Here is a 16,298-nt window from a genome sequence, read left to right as displayed (position 1 = left end):
TCCAATCTGTTTCCAGATCTATAAAGCTCCGTAGGGCTTGGATCCAGTTATTGAAACCACTTCCTCCTATGATCCGCTATGCCTTGAGATTTCTTTCAGTCCCACCATCTCCACAGGCGTGCCTGATGGAAACATAGGAGAGGCCTCCGCAGTGGCTTCTCCATCTCTGGAACTCTGCCTCCTGATGAAACTAGACTGGCTCCTTCCTTAATGTGCTTTTGGAGGCAGGCAAAAATCTCTGCTCCAGCAGGCCTTTGGGATAATCTGAGCCTATATCTAGGACTTGTAAATTGTAGTGTATTTAAATGTTTAATGTTTACTATTGTAATATGTATATTTTATTTATTTTAATATATATATATATACACAACACACACACACCAATTAAAATATTAAAATGTTATACATTTTAAAATCTAGAAAAGTATATTATATAATGTGTGTGTGGTGTGTGTGTGTATACACCACCCACACACACACACTTTTTCTAGATTTTAAAATGTATCATTTAAATTTTGTAAGGCGGCTTGGGGCCAGTACTGGGGAAAAGATGGGATGCAATATAATAATAATAATCATAATAATAATAATCATATAATAATATACTTCTTGATGCTGATATACTTTTGTTTGACACCTGTTTCTTTCCTCCCCACTCAATGGGTTCCACACACACACAGCTAATATAAAATGCTGGGGTGGAAATATTTGGTTCCTTAATGAAGTTCCCTTATTTTTTTTGCAAGATATGTATTAGTATTATTAGTAACCAGCTACCCATCCAACCCATGACCCACTTTCTCACTTCTTTACTTCCCAGAGCAATGGTGTTTCAGGGGCAAAGAAAAAAAACTTCCTCTGATTTTCTGCTAGCATTCAGAGGAAAGAACTACTGATTCTGCAGTGAGGCAGGTTTTCCTAGCACCAGGCCACAGTGATGGGTGGAATTCAACAACAGTTCTGTTTTTTCCCCACCTCCTCCAGGCAAGTATTCCCCTCCATGGTTTCTTCTTCATAACATATCCCCCAGAAAATCTTTGGCTCCTTCCGACAGGGATTGGGTTAATCCTGCAATGATTATTGTACGGTGGACCATATTATGTATTTGATCCAGGTGTTATGTATGCTATTATACTATGTATGTTTTCAAACTGGAAGTATGATATGTCATGTTGCTGACTTGGATGCTTGTTTTTATATGACTATGCTGTGGGATGTCAAGAGTAATAGAAGGTTTCATCAGGTGTTAACGATAAGAAGAAGATAGTGTGTTCCAAATGTTGTGTGTGTACCTGTTACAGAAGACAAATCGGTCACGAGGCGGGGAGAAGTGTGACATGGGGCGGGTACCGAGATATAAGTATACAAACGGGAAATTCAGGAGAGAAGGAGGCAGGCCACACTAGTAGTGTGTGTAAAGCTTTGGGAAGGAGAATGCAGGTTTGCTACAATGTTAAACAAACAGGTAAACAAGGTGTGAGTCATATGTTTATAAAAGGCTGATCATTGGTTATATAGCTGGTTAATTGACAAATTCTGATATATTGTATAGCTTAACTGCACAGCCTAATATATCTTCAGTGAAGGGCTTGAGAGGGCAGGGAGTGGCATTCATTGAATACATGTCTACTCTAAAGGAATGCATAGAGTCCCCCCCCCCACCTGATAGTCGACTTTTATCATTTATTCCAATCGCTAGAAAAGGAGGCAAATACAGCCATGGAAAGAGGAGGGAAATCTCTGAACTAATTTTTTTTTTATACTGAGGAAAAATTTGAGCTACCACTTTTGATAAGGTGGACCAATGGTCCTTTGCTTTGCTTATGATTGCTCTATGTGTGTTTAGCATTTAGTTCTGTCTAAGACTTATGACTAGAAACATTACTTCTGACTTCAGAAATTAGCCTTGCTGTTTGAAGGTTAGTTACTGAGGTGGGGTGTGAAAGTTCAACTAGTTCCTCTGTACTCCATGAACAACAAGCAAACAACCCTTCCTCTTCAGTTGCACAGCAATTCTTCTTTTGAAGACAAAGCCACTCTCCTTTTCCGTCACTGAGAGACACTGAGTTATAAGGGATCTCTGGAGGTAATTCCAAAACACACAACATGGGAGCCTGGGAGGGGACCTTGCCAATTCGGGGAAATCGTAGAACCGATTGACCATTCCCATAATCCCAAAGGGGGCTTGAGCCCCATCCCCAAAGCATACCCACTGATCTCCCCATGATTTGAATTTTGTGTACAGTTTCTCTATGGTGCCTCCAACTTTGCCCAAATGTGCAGAATGTATTAAAGAAAGGTTTAAAAGCAGCCTTGAAAAAGTGCCTAATCATTAAACTTGGAGGTAGTGGGTTGTCAGATATTCAGTCTATAATAATATTTCTAATCAAGTGTTTGTGCATGGGAATTTCGGCCAACATGTTTTTAATCCGGCTTTGATTTAAAAGCTTTGTAGAAACTGGCAAAGTACATGGCCATGTTCAAAACAAAAAAGTAGCAAATTATAAATGTTCTCTTTGTGAGGATGGATGATAAGTGGAATTGAAAAAGCTTGTACTCAGCATGCCAGAGTATCTTATGCTTAACTGTTAACAACGTAAAAGTTCTTTTCCAGCTGTGATCCTCTACTAACTCTATCCCATTATTTTATTGAGCATTTTGAACATGAGGCTGCCCAGCTCATTGTTGGAAATTCTCAACCTCTCTTTTGAACCTAGTATGTGATTGTTTCCCACCTAGCTTAATGCCTTTGGTGCTTTGATTTCATTTTTACATTCTCGGGGCTGAGCTCTATATGTGATAGCTCTTCACTTGACAAATTTGCCACAATGAGCTTGTCAGTAGAAGGGATGCTCACAGAGTGACTGCATTCCCAAGACTGCTATCCATTTATAGGTGTTTCTTGGGCTCATTCACACTTATTTTTGTAACGAAGAGATCCGCATAAGCTTATCACACGGCACTTGGAGGAACAGGATTGGAATGAAAAGGGGAAATGTGTAGTTTTTTTGTGGGTTTTTTTCGGGCTATGTTCTAGAAGACTGTCTTCCTGACGTTTCGCCAGCATCTGTGGCTGGCATCTTCAGAGGTACTCTTCTAGAACATGGCCACATATCCTGAAAACCCACAAAAAACTATGGATGCCGGCCATGAAAGCCTTCGACTCACAGGAGAACGCCACAGATTCTGCTGGGAGATCCCAAGTTGTTCCCCAGCCATCCTGGCAGCCGATTTTGAAGGCCAGTTTTTGAAATGTTCTTCAAAATTAGCTGCTGTGGAATGGCTGGGCATGGCCTGGGGACTCCCGAGGGCATTGGTGGCGTTCTCCGGTGTGGAAACCACGTCCCCCCCCATTCCATTCCGTTCCACTCCTTACCCTTCCCGTTCCTCCAATGCCGTGTCGATAAGCTTATCAGATTCAGTTTGTGTGTCTCACTACATTTATGCTACAGAATCACTGTAGTACATTTAAACTCAGTTGCTGTTCCCACTTGCCATGTTTGGATCAAAATGGAGGTGCTTCCATTTCTGGAATGGTGGCAGCACGATCCAGAATTGATCCAATATTCATTCACACTATCAGAAATGGGGATTGTTTGTGGTTCTTAAAAAAAGAACCAGTAAGGAACCTGATGTCAAATGCATAACTCATACTGTCACTCGTGGGCTTAGACATATGAACCAGAATAGAGTGAGTTGGGGAATTTGTAAACTGTCAGTTTGAACATGCTGTTTCATAAATCGATCTTCTGCATTAATCTGCTTAATCGTTTTTTCAAGTTTTTGAGAAAATTTCCATTTAATACTTTTTTATCTATAATTTCATAGAGGGAAGTAGATCAAGCCTGTGGAAAGCTTATGCTCAACTTCTTTTCACAGTTAGACCCAAAGGTACGAACAAGATCCTTTGCATACTTATAAAATTGGTCCTAAATTGTTGTCTTCCTGGGGCAAAGATCCATGATGTGACAGAGAGGCTGACAAGACTGGTCAAGCCTACTGACCATACCCCCTTCCTTTTGGTCCATGTGGGAACCAACGACACTGCAAGACACGCCGTCAGAACATGAGAAGGGATTACAAGGCTCTTGGTAGGAAGCTGAAGAAATGGATGCAAAGTTGTCATCTCGCTCTTTCGGCAGTTGGAAGGGCACAGTCAGGAAGGGAGAGGAAAATAGCAGATGTAAACAACTGGCTCCGCAGATGGTGCCGCTGAGAACTATTTGAGATTCTTGATAATGGGCTGCGGTTCCATGACAGGGCGGGCTTCTGGCAACGGATAGGTTGCATCTCACGCCAGTTGGAAGAAATGTTTTTTGCCAACAGTCTCAACAAATTTGATCAGGAGGGCTTTAAACTGAGTTCCATAGGGGAGGGAGACAATATTATAGAAGGTGAAAGGGATGGAGAAAATAGTCAAACTGACAAAGAGGAAACAAGACAAATAGGTCAGGACCCAACAGTGGGAGGCAAAAAAATTGGCATAGGCAGCAGTAAAGAGGACCCATGGTCTGCGATGTCTCTACACTAATGTACAGAGTATGGGAAATAAGCAAGATGAACTCGAACTCCAAGTACAACAAAGCAAATATCATATAATAGGCACATCATGGTGGGATGAGTCTCAGAACTGGAAGTGTGGAAATAGAGGGTTATAACCTTTTAAAGAGAAATAGGCCAAACAGGAAGGAGGAGGTAGCACATATGTCAGAGATATTTACAACACCAGTGAAGAGATCCAGGACATAATCAACGGAAGCCAGGTGGAGAGCATCGGGATAAAATAAGGGGAAGGAACACAAGGATGGTTCTGGTGGGAGTCTACTACAGATCCCCCAGTCAGATGGAGGAATTTGATGCCGCCTTCTAGAACAGATGACTACACCTCAGAAAGGAGAGGTGTATAGTGAGTGGGCACTTCAACTATCCTGATATTTGCTGGAATTCAAACTCAGCCAAATCCTCCTATGCACTTGTGATTTTTGTGCATTCAATAAAACCCCTGTGAGAAGTAGCTCTGTATGTGAGTCCCTGGGACAATTCTACACAGAAGTACAACTGCTAAGTTCAAAGACCCCTTACAGTAAGCGTTTTCAGAATGTGAGTTCATGAATGTGTCTAGACAGCAAATCCAGTGTGATAAGAGATCCAAAGAGGGAACATTCAATATAAAAATTTCTTTTAGAAGCTACATAACATTGCAATAGAGCAGGGATGGGTAAGTTAGAGATACACATGCCCCTGGCCACACCTGGAGGGTATTTACCTTCATCCCATTGCCAACTCTCCCATAGTGTTTTTGTAATTTTGATAAAGAATATATTTTTGCTGAAAAAGTCCCCTCAGGGCTGTGGGGTTAGTTTTTCCTTGTTCTGATGGGCTTCTAGCCGTGTTTGAGCCTGAGAGAGTCCCTTTTTCGCTAAGAAAGTGACCAAAAGTCAGTTTGGGGAAAATCTCTCTCTTGGTCTAAATAGATCAGTCCCTCTTCTTCTCCTCCTCTTCTTCTTCCCCTCTTCCGATCACAATGACGCTAGCCACCCAAGCGCTCAGGTGCTTCAGCGATCCATTGACGGCTAAAAAACACACACACCAGAAAATCAGGTTTGAAAGACGCAAATGGGAACAGGGAACAAAATATCCTGTGTCAAAATGCATTGAAGCAACTGATGTCACTGTGACGTCTAATTGGCCCAAGCGCTTGATTCACGCTTAAAAAAAAAATGGTTCAAGACAGGCGATGGGAACAGAGAACAAAAAGGTCTGCGTCACAATACAACGGAGAAATATCAATGGAAATGAAGAACATGGGTCAAGAAAAACCGAGTCTGTTTGCTCCTTTTGTAATGGGGAACGATGGACGTGATTTGAATATGACTCGGGAATTCGATCCAAGCCAGACCTCGCAGCAAGTTCGTCACTTTATAGCCCAGTGGAATGGTGGCCAGAAACAGCAATGCAGCTCCTACCTGTCAGGCAACTCCTGACAAAGCGCACAAAGTTTAAGCAGCATTCCCAAATTTGAAAGATTCTTTTTTCTACCACTTCCTCCTGGCTGCCATGGTGCTTTAATATGCCTTTCTCCACCAGTCGTCAGTCAGTCAGTCAGTCAGTCCGTCCGTCCAAAATGGCACCATCAAGCTACAGAAGGAATGCCCTGTGCTCAATCCTCGGTGAGATTTTTATATCGATTTCCCCTGATAGTATTTCAATTTATTTTTATGCATATCTTGCTGAATTTCATTTCTGTTTTCTTTAAGCTCCTCTCTTATCTCACTTTTAAAAGATTTCTTAAATTCTCTTAACTCTTGTAAGATTATTGTGTTTATCTCCATTTGTTTACTAGGTGAATCTTGTATTTCATTCGTGGGACTATCCATTATCTGAGATTTATTTGTATTCCTTTTTCTTGAAGGCATTCTCTAATTTGTTTCTTATAATGAAAGACAATTTATGAATAAAAAGAAAATTAGCAAAGCAATCGTTCTATATTCTATATTGCTGTTTGCTTTACTTGTTCTATCTGAGATCTATTCTGTTCAAAATCCCCAAACCAAAAATAAGGCTAGTATCCTAACTTGGAAGTACCCTAAACACTATCTGGCTGCTCAGTGGCTCTGTCTCCCCTCTTGTTCTCCTCCTATCCTCTTGAGCCCTTTATAAGCATCCTAAAAAAAAACCTCCCCCGGGGTTAAGCTTGTGCACCTTCAACCCCCTGAGTCCGAGTGAGTATAGTGTTGGGAATAGTGAATTGGATATTAAAGACCCCAGATACCGGTCACCTGTATGGTTTGGGCTGGTCTAGAGTTGCTCGCGTTTCCCTCGCTAAACTTGATTTTCTTTTCCTCTAAACTTTACCTCAAGCAGGTCTCACATTAACCTTTTCTTCCCTTTTTCCATTATAACTGTACCACCCCAAATACTGTAACTTGAATATAGGCTCAATTTGAAAATATAAATTGTCTCTATATATTCTGTTAGCTTCTAAGATTTCTCCACTCACACCTGTATTGTCTACAAATATTGAAACTCAAGTCTCTGAATCTTCAAAACAAATTAAGAGGTTCCTCTTCCGCTGCCTCTGTGTCGCTGAGCCGCTTGGGGCTGGTGGAAAGAGGGCTGGTGGCACATAAGGCCGCCGCTCATGCTGCCTTTGTAGCTGCGCTGCTGCGCCTGGGGCGCTCGGCTATTGTGGGTTGTCATATTGATGATCTTTCCAATCAATCTCTGAAGGTGACCTCAGTGTCCTTGCCTGATGTCTCTTTGGGAGTGGAGGGGTGGCTTTATGGAGTTTGCCACTCCTGGCCCCACTTATTCTTGCTTCAGCTGGGCTTGGCTGCCTCTCAGGTAGGTCCCAGTGTTGTGGGGGAAAGGGCTTGGCTCCTGGCTCAGCTGTTCAGGCTGCTTCTGCTGGCTTGCCTTGCTTTGTATCCCATCTTTCCCCCAAGGAGTTTAATGAGAGGTACATATTTCTTCCATCCTTAACCTGTTTATTTGGCCATTAAATTAAAGACAAAGCTTATGTTGGATCCCTGCAGAACAAAGACTTACTGAAGTCTTGGTTTTACAGAACATGCTGAATTAGGAGAGTTTAACACTTTACCTCTTTCTAATATTCTTGGAACATACTTACATTTTAGCTCAAGTTTGATGAAGTCTGTATTTCCCAGATTCTCAAGAAACACTCCATCAGGGGCTGATGTTTTGAAGTAGAAAGAAATGTCAGCACTGGTTTCTCCTTGGAAGGTGGAGAAGTGAAGATATGAAGATGGAGTGATGAATGATGCTGCATTCCAGTAATTCTCTGTAGAGACATAAGAAACAGCAAAACATGTATTTTCCCCCAATATTCCTTTTGAGTCATGTTTTATTTAGAAACAGAATGAATAAAAATTGAGCAGAGAAAGTTTTAAATGCCTAACAAACGCCAAAATTATCCATCTTTATGAAAAGTAAAAATTCTGTCTTTTAAAAACTTTATTGTTAATGATGTTTTTTTACTGTGGCAGATTGTTGTAATTCAGAGTTGCGCATAATTTAATTTAATAACTGAGTGAAGTTAGTTTAACATAGATATATGTATTAGTAGAAAATTCTGCTTCCATTTCCCAAGTATAGGGGGGTACATTTCTTGGGTGAAGGGATGTGTGTGAGGATTTCCTCAAACAGTGTGACATAGATGCACATCATTTGATTGACAGTTTAAAAAGAAATTCAAGAACAATCAAAATGTTGGCTCCATTTTAAATTGATACAAATGTTAATGTGAACATCAACAGTTAAATTGCCATGGACAGCTTTGATCATGGCAAACGTAGGGTGAACTTTGATTCAGTATCACATCGATCATGTGACCCAGATCGATTCTGCTCACAATTATAAGTGTGAATGATCCCTTGGTTGAAGGCAGAGCTAGGCAGCCACTAGCTCTATGTAGCTGCCACCTCTGTCTTTGGAGCTCAGCAAACAGGAAAAAAGCAAACACATTTTTTGTGTTCATGAGAGACTTTAAGGGGAAAGGCTACAAAATTGTCAGTATGTATACAGAATGACAAACATGGATGGTGATGGAGTTATTGCAGTGATCTGAAACATTTCTGCCATGTTTGTTTTCTTACCAGAAGATGTGCCATACTATACCAGTAGAATGTGCAAGTCAGTTGCCCTATTGAAGGTGAAGGTGCAGTAGCTTAAAGTCCATGTATCTACCCTCTGACCTCAGGGAGGATGATTTTTTTTTAAGAAAAAGTGCAGCACACTCTTATAGAAGGGCAAGAAACTGTTTATGCAACCAGGGAGGGTGACGTTCCAAAACAGGGGGGGGGGTGTTTTGTGAAATGTAGAATACAGATGAAGAACTATCAGGAACAATGCTTCAAACTGGGAGCTACACAACTGATTCCAAACTCTCCCCTTAATCAGTGTTAATGTAGCACAGGCTCAGGGACAAGATCCTCACAACTCTGTAATCATGGACGTGACCTCAGAGTTTTGATGGGTGGAAAAACTACTCCAAACTCCCAGAGGAAGAAGAGAGGTGTGATGACCTTGAAACAGTGGTACATGCACTGGTAACCTCTCGACTTGATTTCTGTAATGTGCTCTACATGGGGCAACCCTTGTACCAAACTCGGAAGCTACAGTTGGTTCAGAATATGGCAGGGTCACTCGCAGCTCCAGAGCCAGCCACATAACACCTATATTGAAAGATCTGCATTGGCTGCCAATTCGCTTCTGGGCGCAATACAAGGTGTTGGTTGTTACCTATAAAGTTCTAAATGGCTTGGGCCCAGAGTACTTGGAGGACCGCCTCTCCCCATATAATCCGCCCTGCACTGTCAGGTCAGGTGGGAGACAACTTTTGAGAGTTCCTAAGGTGGGATATACAGCGTCTGCGCATAGGGCTTTTTCTGTTTTGGCCCCGCGGACTTGGAACTCTCTCCCCGACGAGCTCCGCGTGGCCCCCTCCCTCGAGTCTTTTAAGAAAAATCTCAAGACTTACCTCTTCCGCCAAGCTTTCCCTCACATGTCCTAATCGATATTCTCTCCTATGTATTGTGTGATTTGTTTGATCGGAATCGTTTTATTGCTTTTTTTTACTGGTTTTAATTATATGATTGAATGATGGATTTTAATCGATGTATTATACTGTTTTTAATATGGGGGATTGTTGTTGGTATATTTTATATCTGGTATCTTTGTACTTTGTATTTTTACTATGTTGTAAACCGCCGTGATCGAAGGAACGGCGGTATATAAATAAAGTCTCATTCATTCATTCATTCATTCATGTTAGTAGGAGATCCCCAGTGGCAAGGAACAGCAGTGTGGGTTTGATAAGATGTCTCAAGAGGTATACAGGAGTGGTATCTGTTGTTTCACTTACTCAAGTCTGAAAAAGTATGTTCTCTCTAGGCATTTTCTAGGTCCTCCAGTGTGATTCTAAGGTAGGCATCCAGTGATGTTCACCATAGAGTCATGCTGGAGGACCTAGAAATACCTAGAGAAGTATTCTCTTTAGGAATATTTAGGTCCTCCACTGCAACTCTATGGTCAACTTCTTCTGGAAGTCATTCATTTCAATAAGGATCTCTGTTATCCATGGTTCTGCATTTCCATGGTAAGTGTGGAACATATCTCCCACAGATACATGGGTCATTCTGTACATCGCCCAAGAGTGAAGATTCATGATGTAAATGCAAAGGATGACAAGACTCATCAAGCCCACTTACTCCTTTCTTTCTCATCTATGTCAGTACAATAAATATAGAAGGCATAGCTTTCAACATATTGCAAGGACTACAAAGCTATGAAGAGGAAAGAAATCGACCCTGGGTTACAGGTTGTTATTTTATCACTTGCTCCTGTTGAAGGATGTGATCCAACAGAAGAATACTAGAGGTGAGCAACTGGTTGTACTGATAGGGCCATCAAGAAAGATTTGGCTTTTTGCACCATGGCCTGCATTTTCATGAAGAAGGACTTTTGGCAAGAGAAGGTTTGGGCCTCATAGCAGTTGGAAAGAATGTATTTGCTAGGAGGCTTGCAAGTCTGATCAGAAGGGCTTAAATTAAGTTACATGGGTGAGGGAGACCACATTCCAGGAGGCAAGGGGACACAAAGTACTTGTGATAATACCCTAAATTATAGAGAGGGATTTGAGCTAAAAGCACAAAAACCCAAGAGTGGGGGAAAAAACAAGAGGGAGATGGCAGAAGAGAATGTCCCATGGTCTTAGATGTCTTTATACTGATGCACTGAGTATGGGAAATAAAAAAGATGAGCTTAAATTCTTAACACAGGAAGACAAATATGATTTACTAGGCATCACTGAAACCTGGTGGAATGAGTCTCATAATAGGAACATAGTAATGGAAGGGTATAACCTATTCCAAATAATTAGATCAAACAGGAAAGGAACATTAGTAGCATTATATGTCAAGGATGTGTACATTTGCAAATATATCCATGAATCAGAACCTAAAAAAGCAGTTAGGGGTGTCTGAGTAAAAACTGAAGGGAAAAAAACAACAGTGACTTCATTATGGGTGTCTATTATATACAACAACCCATCCTAGAGCATGTGAACAGAAGATCATGGAATTGTAGAGTTGGAAGAGACCACAAGGGCCATCCAGTCCAACCCCCCCACCATGCAGGAACTCTCAATCAAAGCATCCCCAACAGATGGCCATCCAGCCTTTGTTTGAAGACCTCTAAGGAAGGAGACTCCACTACACTCTGAGAGAGTTTGTTCCACAGTCAAACAGCCCTTACTGTCTGGAAGTTCCTCTTAATGTTGAGGTGGAATCTCTTTTCCTGGAGCTTGCATCCATTGTTCTGGGTCCTGTTCTCTGGAGCAGCAGAAAACAAGCTTGTTCCCTCCTCAATATGAAATCCCTTCAAATATCTTAAAAGGGCTATCATATCACCTCTTAACCTTCTCTTCTCCAGCTCCCTAAGTCGTTCCTCATAGGGCATGGTTTCCAGACCCTTCATCATTTTAGGTGCCCTCCTTTGGACACGCTCCAGTTTCTCAATGTCCTTTTTGAATTGTGGTGCCCAGAACTGAACACAACTGCCGCATCACATTGTTGACTCATGTTCAACTTGTGGTCTACTTGGACTCCTAGATCCATTTCACATGTCATCTTGTTCAGCCAGGTGTCACCCATCCTATATCTGTGCATTTCATTTTTCTGCCCTAAGTGCAGTACCTTACATTTCTCCGTGTTGAATTTCATTTTGTTAGCTTTGGCCTAGCTTTCTAGTCTATTCAGGTTGTTTTGAATTTTGATCCTGTCCTCTAGAGTATTAGCTATTACTCCTAATTTGGTGTCATCTGGAAATTTGATAAGTATGCTCCCAATTCTGTCTTCCAGGTCATTGATAAAGATGTTGAATAGCACTGGGCCCAGAACAGAGCCCTGTGGGACCCCACTGGTCACTTCCCTCCATGATGAAAAGGAGCCATTGTTGAGCACTCTTTGCGTTCAGCTGGTCAACCAGTTACAAATCCATGTAACAGTTACTTTGTCTAGTCCACATTTTACAAGCTTGTTTACAAGAATATCATGGGAAACCTTGTCAAAGGCCTTACTGAAATCAAGATATACTATATCCACAGCATTCCCTTCATCTACCAAGCTAGTAATTTTATCAAAGAAAGAGATTAGATTTGTCTGACATGACTTGTTTCTCTGAAACCCATGTTGAGTTTTTGTGATTATGGAATTGCCATCTAGATGTTCATAGACTCTTTGTTTAATTAATGTCACTTTGTAGTAGGGATGTAAAGAATATTCTCCAAAATTCGAAAATTAGGAGAAATATGCCTAATTCAACAATTTCGATAACATTTTAGAGAGAAGAAATTTCTGAGCACTTCTCGATCAATGAGTAATAATATTATTTTTAATAATATCAAAATGAAGGGAAGAGAGAGACTTTGAGCTGACAAATTCGACCTCCAGGGTTTGGGTATTTTGCGTAAGAAAAGCTACCATTCATCCTGACTTTTACCAGGGGCTATTTTCTTTGTTAGTGTGATTTCCCCCCCCCCCCCATCTTTTCTCACTCACAGAACAAAAAGAGGGGCCTTCTCCACTTTACATCATGCTCTGCCTTCAAACTCTCACCAAAAGAGACGAAGGAGGTGGGGATGTCAAAGGGGGATGTCAACAAATAATATAATTTTATGCCCAGCTCTTCAGCCAAAAGCTATCAGAGCAGCTTACAAATTACTGATATTCCCTGCCCTCAGGCTTGCAGTCTAAAGGACAAGAGACAAAAGGAGAAGCGAATGGGCAGGGGAAAAGTTCCAGAGATCCTCATTTTCCCCTATTCTTTTGTGAGGGTCCATTCTCTCAGCCTCAGAGGCAGGACATGACCAACTCTCTCTGCACCTTTCCATGGTGATGCTAAGATCATCAATTAATAATAATAATAATAATAAAATAATACCCCTTACCCAAAATGCCGAGGACTAGATGTATTTGGATTTGGAGTTTTCAGAGTTTGGTATACTTTTATACAGTATGTATATGGGATATAATGGGAGATGGGATCCATGTATGTCTCATATGCATCTCATCGACATAGACTGAGGTAATTACTGCACCAATTTTAAAATAATTGTTTTTCTGTACACTGAGCTTCAGCAAAACCCTGAGCCATTATTCCTTGTATAATTCAATAATTCAGTAATTGATCTAAACTTTCAGGATTCCCAAGTTTCCTTGAGTTGGGGTCAGACCAGATGCTCTCAGGGTCAGTTTTGGGTTTTGGAATAATTTAGGTTTCAGAAGTCCGAGAAATGAGACTCGGACTCTACTATGGACATTTCTCCTGAGATGGACTCATGTTTTCAAAAATAGTCATTTCTGGATTTTTGCAACAACAAAAAAGGGAGGGTCTGTGATGCAGAAAGGCAAGAGGCTTCCTTCCAGCCTTATTTTTTCTCCTTTTTAAAGGCCCATAGAATAAATACAGTTAGCTGGCCCTTTCAGCATGTCAATGGGGGTGCTCTGATGGAAAGTTCCTGCACGGCAGAATGGGGTTGGACTGGATGGCCCTTCTTGGGATCTCTTCTGACTCTATGGCCTGTTACAGACAGCCAAATAAAGGCTGCTTCGAGTCACAGTAGAGATATGGTGTTTCAATGATGCATGCGTCCTAAGAGTCCAGAAGTCGCACCAAAGCCACCTCTAGCCCTAAGGCTGGAGCGTGGCTTTGGTGTGTGGCTTCTGGACTCTTAGGATGCAGCATCATTGAAACACCATACCTCCACTGTGACTCGAAGCAGCTTTATTTGGGCTTCTGTAACAGGCCTATGATTTTATGATTAATTCATATATGGAATCAATCTAAGATGAGAATTGGGGCTGTGGATCCTATGGCCCTGCTCCAGGCTAGCTAGACTGCAGGCCCATCATCCAGCAGCACCACAAGACTTGGGAACTGCAGTTAATAAGTCTGCACATTGCAGAAGTAATCCAGTTCAACAATACTTTAAAGCTATGGAAATCCTGGGATTTGTAGTATGTTGTGCCCCCAGAGCTCTCTGACAAAGAGGCTAAACGTCTCACAAAACTACAATACCCAGATGTTGTTGTTATTGTTATTTTCTTATATCCGCCTTTCCCCCATATATGGACTCAAGGTGTGATTTTCCATAGCATTAATTTATAGTATATCTTTCACATGTAGATGGACCCCCATTACATAATTTGTTGAGGGATGCTTTGACTGGGAGTTCCTGCATGGCAGAATGGGGTTGGACTGGATGGCCCTTCTAGGGGTCTCTTCTAACTCTATGGTTCCATGATTATGTAGCACTCTGAGCCTACTGTGATTTTAATTGTTTTTAAATGTATAAAGGTATAAAGTCTTTAATGCAAGCCATGCCTGATGGACTATTGCCTATAATTTTTATTGATTGATTTTATACCCTGCCTTTCCCAAAATAGGATTCTCTAAGGGGTTGTTTTTATTAAAAAGAAAGGAACGTATAATGGCTCGGAATTAAAATTTGGTAGATAGATAGATAAGTCTTGAATTAAAAAGTGTGTGTGTGTGTGTCTTAAAATTAAAATCCCTCTTGGAAGTGGGAATGAAATTTGTGTTGATGCAGCCTGGGTTCTTGCTCAGCTCAGAAGTTGGAATACAGTGTCTCAAGCATGAGCAGGTGTCTCTGAGCATGAACAGAGTGGCTGCTGCTCGTTGCTCGAGCAGCTGCACTTTGCTTTATCGAGCTGAATTTTATCTGATGTAAACACTTCAGAGGAAGGACTCAGTTTGCATCTGCACTGAAAAAAATAATCCAGTTTGATGCCACTTTAACTGCCCTTGCTCCCTGTTGTGAAATGCTGGGATTTGTAGTTGTTGTGGCACCTGACAGAGATCAACAGGTCTCAAACACTACCAGTCCCAAGATTCCATGCATGAAGCCATAACGGAAGTTAAGTTGGTGCCATCGAGGTGTCGAGGGTAAATGTTCGACCCTCTTTTTGTGTCTTGGGAGGGGCTCTTGCCTCTCAAAAATGTGGCACTAGTCTTGAACCCCCTCCCAAAATCCTGGCTACGTCCCTGGTGGTCACACTGTCTCAGCTTGAGGGGCATCCCATGGCAAAACTCCTCTTTATGCCAAGAAAACCCTCAGTTTGTCTCATCTTCCAGTGACATCCTGATGTTGAACAGGGGTCAGACTACATGTCCTTCTAGGACATGCTACTAGAGAGGTCCCTTCCTCACCACTACTCCCTTCTCCTTTTGTGTTGTGTCTTGTTAGATTGTAAGCCTGAGGGCGGGAACCGTCCGATAAAAAAGATTGTATGTACTGCACTGTGTAAATTTGCAGTGCTTTATAAACAAGGTTAATAATAATAATAATATAATAATAATCAATAATAATACTAATACTAATAAATATACATTCTCTCTAGTATGCCATTATTCCTATGTATTACTTCATAGCAGAAGGGGTTGGATGGATGGTCCTTGATGGTCCCCTCACTCTACCATTTCTTGTTGGGGCTTCAATCACAGTTTATTGTTTTAGACTGGTCTTTTCCCCCTTTTGTGTGTAGCCTTCGGGGTTTTACATAGAAATGTGTTTAAACTCTGCCAACTTCTTTTGAATTGAGTTTGAAATGCAAAGTAATTAGCGTAATTATTCACCTTATCTTTTATTGTCATTCAGAGAAATCTGTGAAAAATATTTCGCTGGCTGCTGGAAGGGAGAGAAGAAATCACCTTTTGGAAGGGGCATTTGTGGAAAGAATATTTTTTTAAAAAATTCTCCTCAAGGTCTCACTGACCGAGGAGAAAAATATGGGTTTCTCCAATCACTACTTTGTAGTTTAACTCTTGCTTGGACAAGGGATATGACTGTGGTTTTGAACTAATGTCTTGAATGTGGTGCTCTATTACACAATATGATAGAGTTGTTTGCAAGGTGATGGCAGCCTACTCATTGTTGTGTGTTTACCTGATCATGCAGCCCTATCCTTACTTTTTATCCTTACTTTTTATAAACTATCATTTGTTTATATTCTCCAATCTGCCTGTATAAAACTAAGTTATGTTTTAAATTGGAATTTTGTAATTGTGCTGGCCAAATGGCTGTAAAAAATTATTATTATTATTGTTCCTAAAGGAGGTTTAGCTGCTTTCCCCTTTTTTCTGTTTTGTTGTTCATGTGTCATCCACAGGGAATTCTGGAGCTAGCAGCTATTGTTGAGGAAGGGGAGGGTGAGAATAACATGAAGGACAACCATTTGGCAAGAAAAGGCCACAACTTT

At 41.2% G+C, this 16,298-nt stretch overlaps 2 protein-coding genes across 4 annotated transcripts in view; both read right to left on the bottom strand.

Annotated features, from left to right (window-relative positions):
• CNTNAP2 (contactin associated protein 2) overlaps positions 1-16,298 on the bottom strand; it is a 1,400,287-nt gene that overhangs the window by 138,122 nt on the left and 1,245,867 nt on the right. The window contains exon 16 of the mRNA XM_042471198.1: positions 7,631-7,801. Coding sequence (XP_042327132.1) covers positions 7,631-7,801 — 171 coding nt within the window. The remainder of the gene's footprint in view (positions 1-7,630; positions 7,802-16,298) is intronic.
• Positions 1-16,298, bottom strand: part of PIGA (phosphatidylinositol glycan anchor biosynthesis class A) — a 579,723-nt gene that overhangs the window by 498,553 nt on the left and 64,872 nt on the right. The gene's annotated exons all lie outside the window — the stretch shown is intronic.

Source organism: Sceloporus undulatus, chromosome 6, assembly GCF_019175285.1.
Source record: "Sceloporus undulatus isolate JIND9_A2432 ecotype Alabama chromosome 6, SceUnd_v1.1, whole genome shotgun sequence".
NCBI classification, from domain to species: Eukaryota; Metazoa; Chordata; class Lepidosauria; order Squamata; family Phrynosomatidae; genus Sceloporus; species Sceloporus undulatus.
Note: the sequence above shows the minus strand (reverse complement) of the source record. Positions and strands in the feature narration are given on the sequence as shown.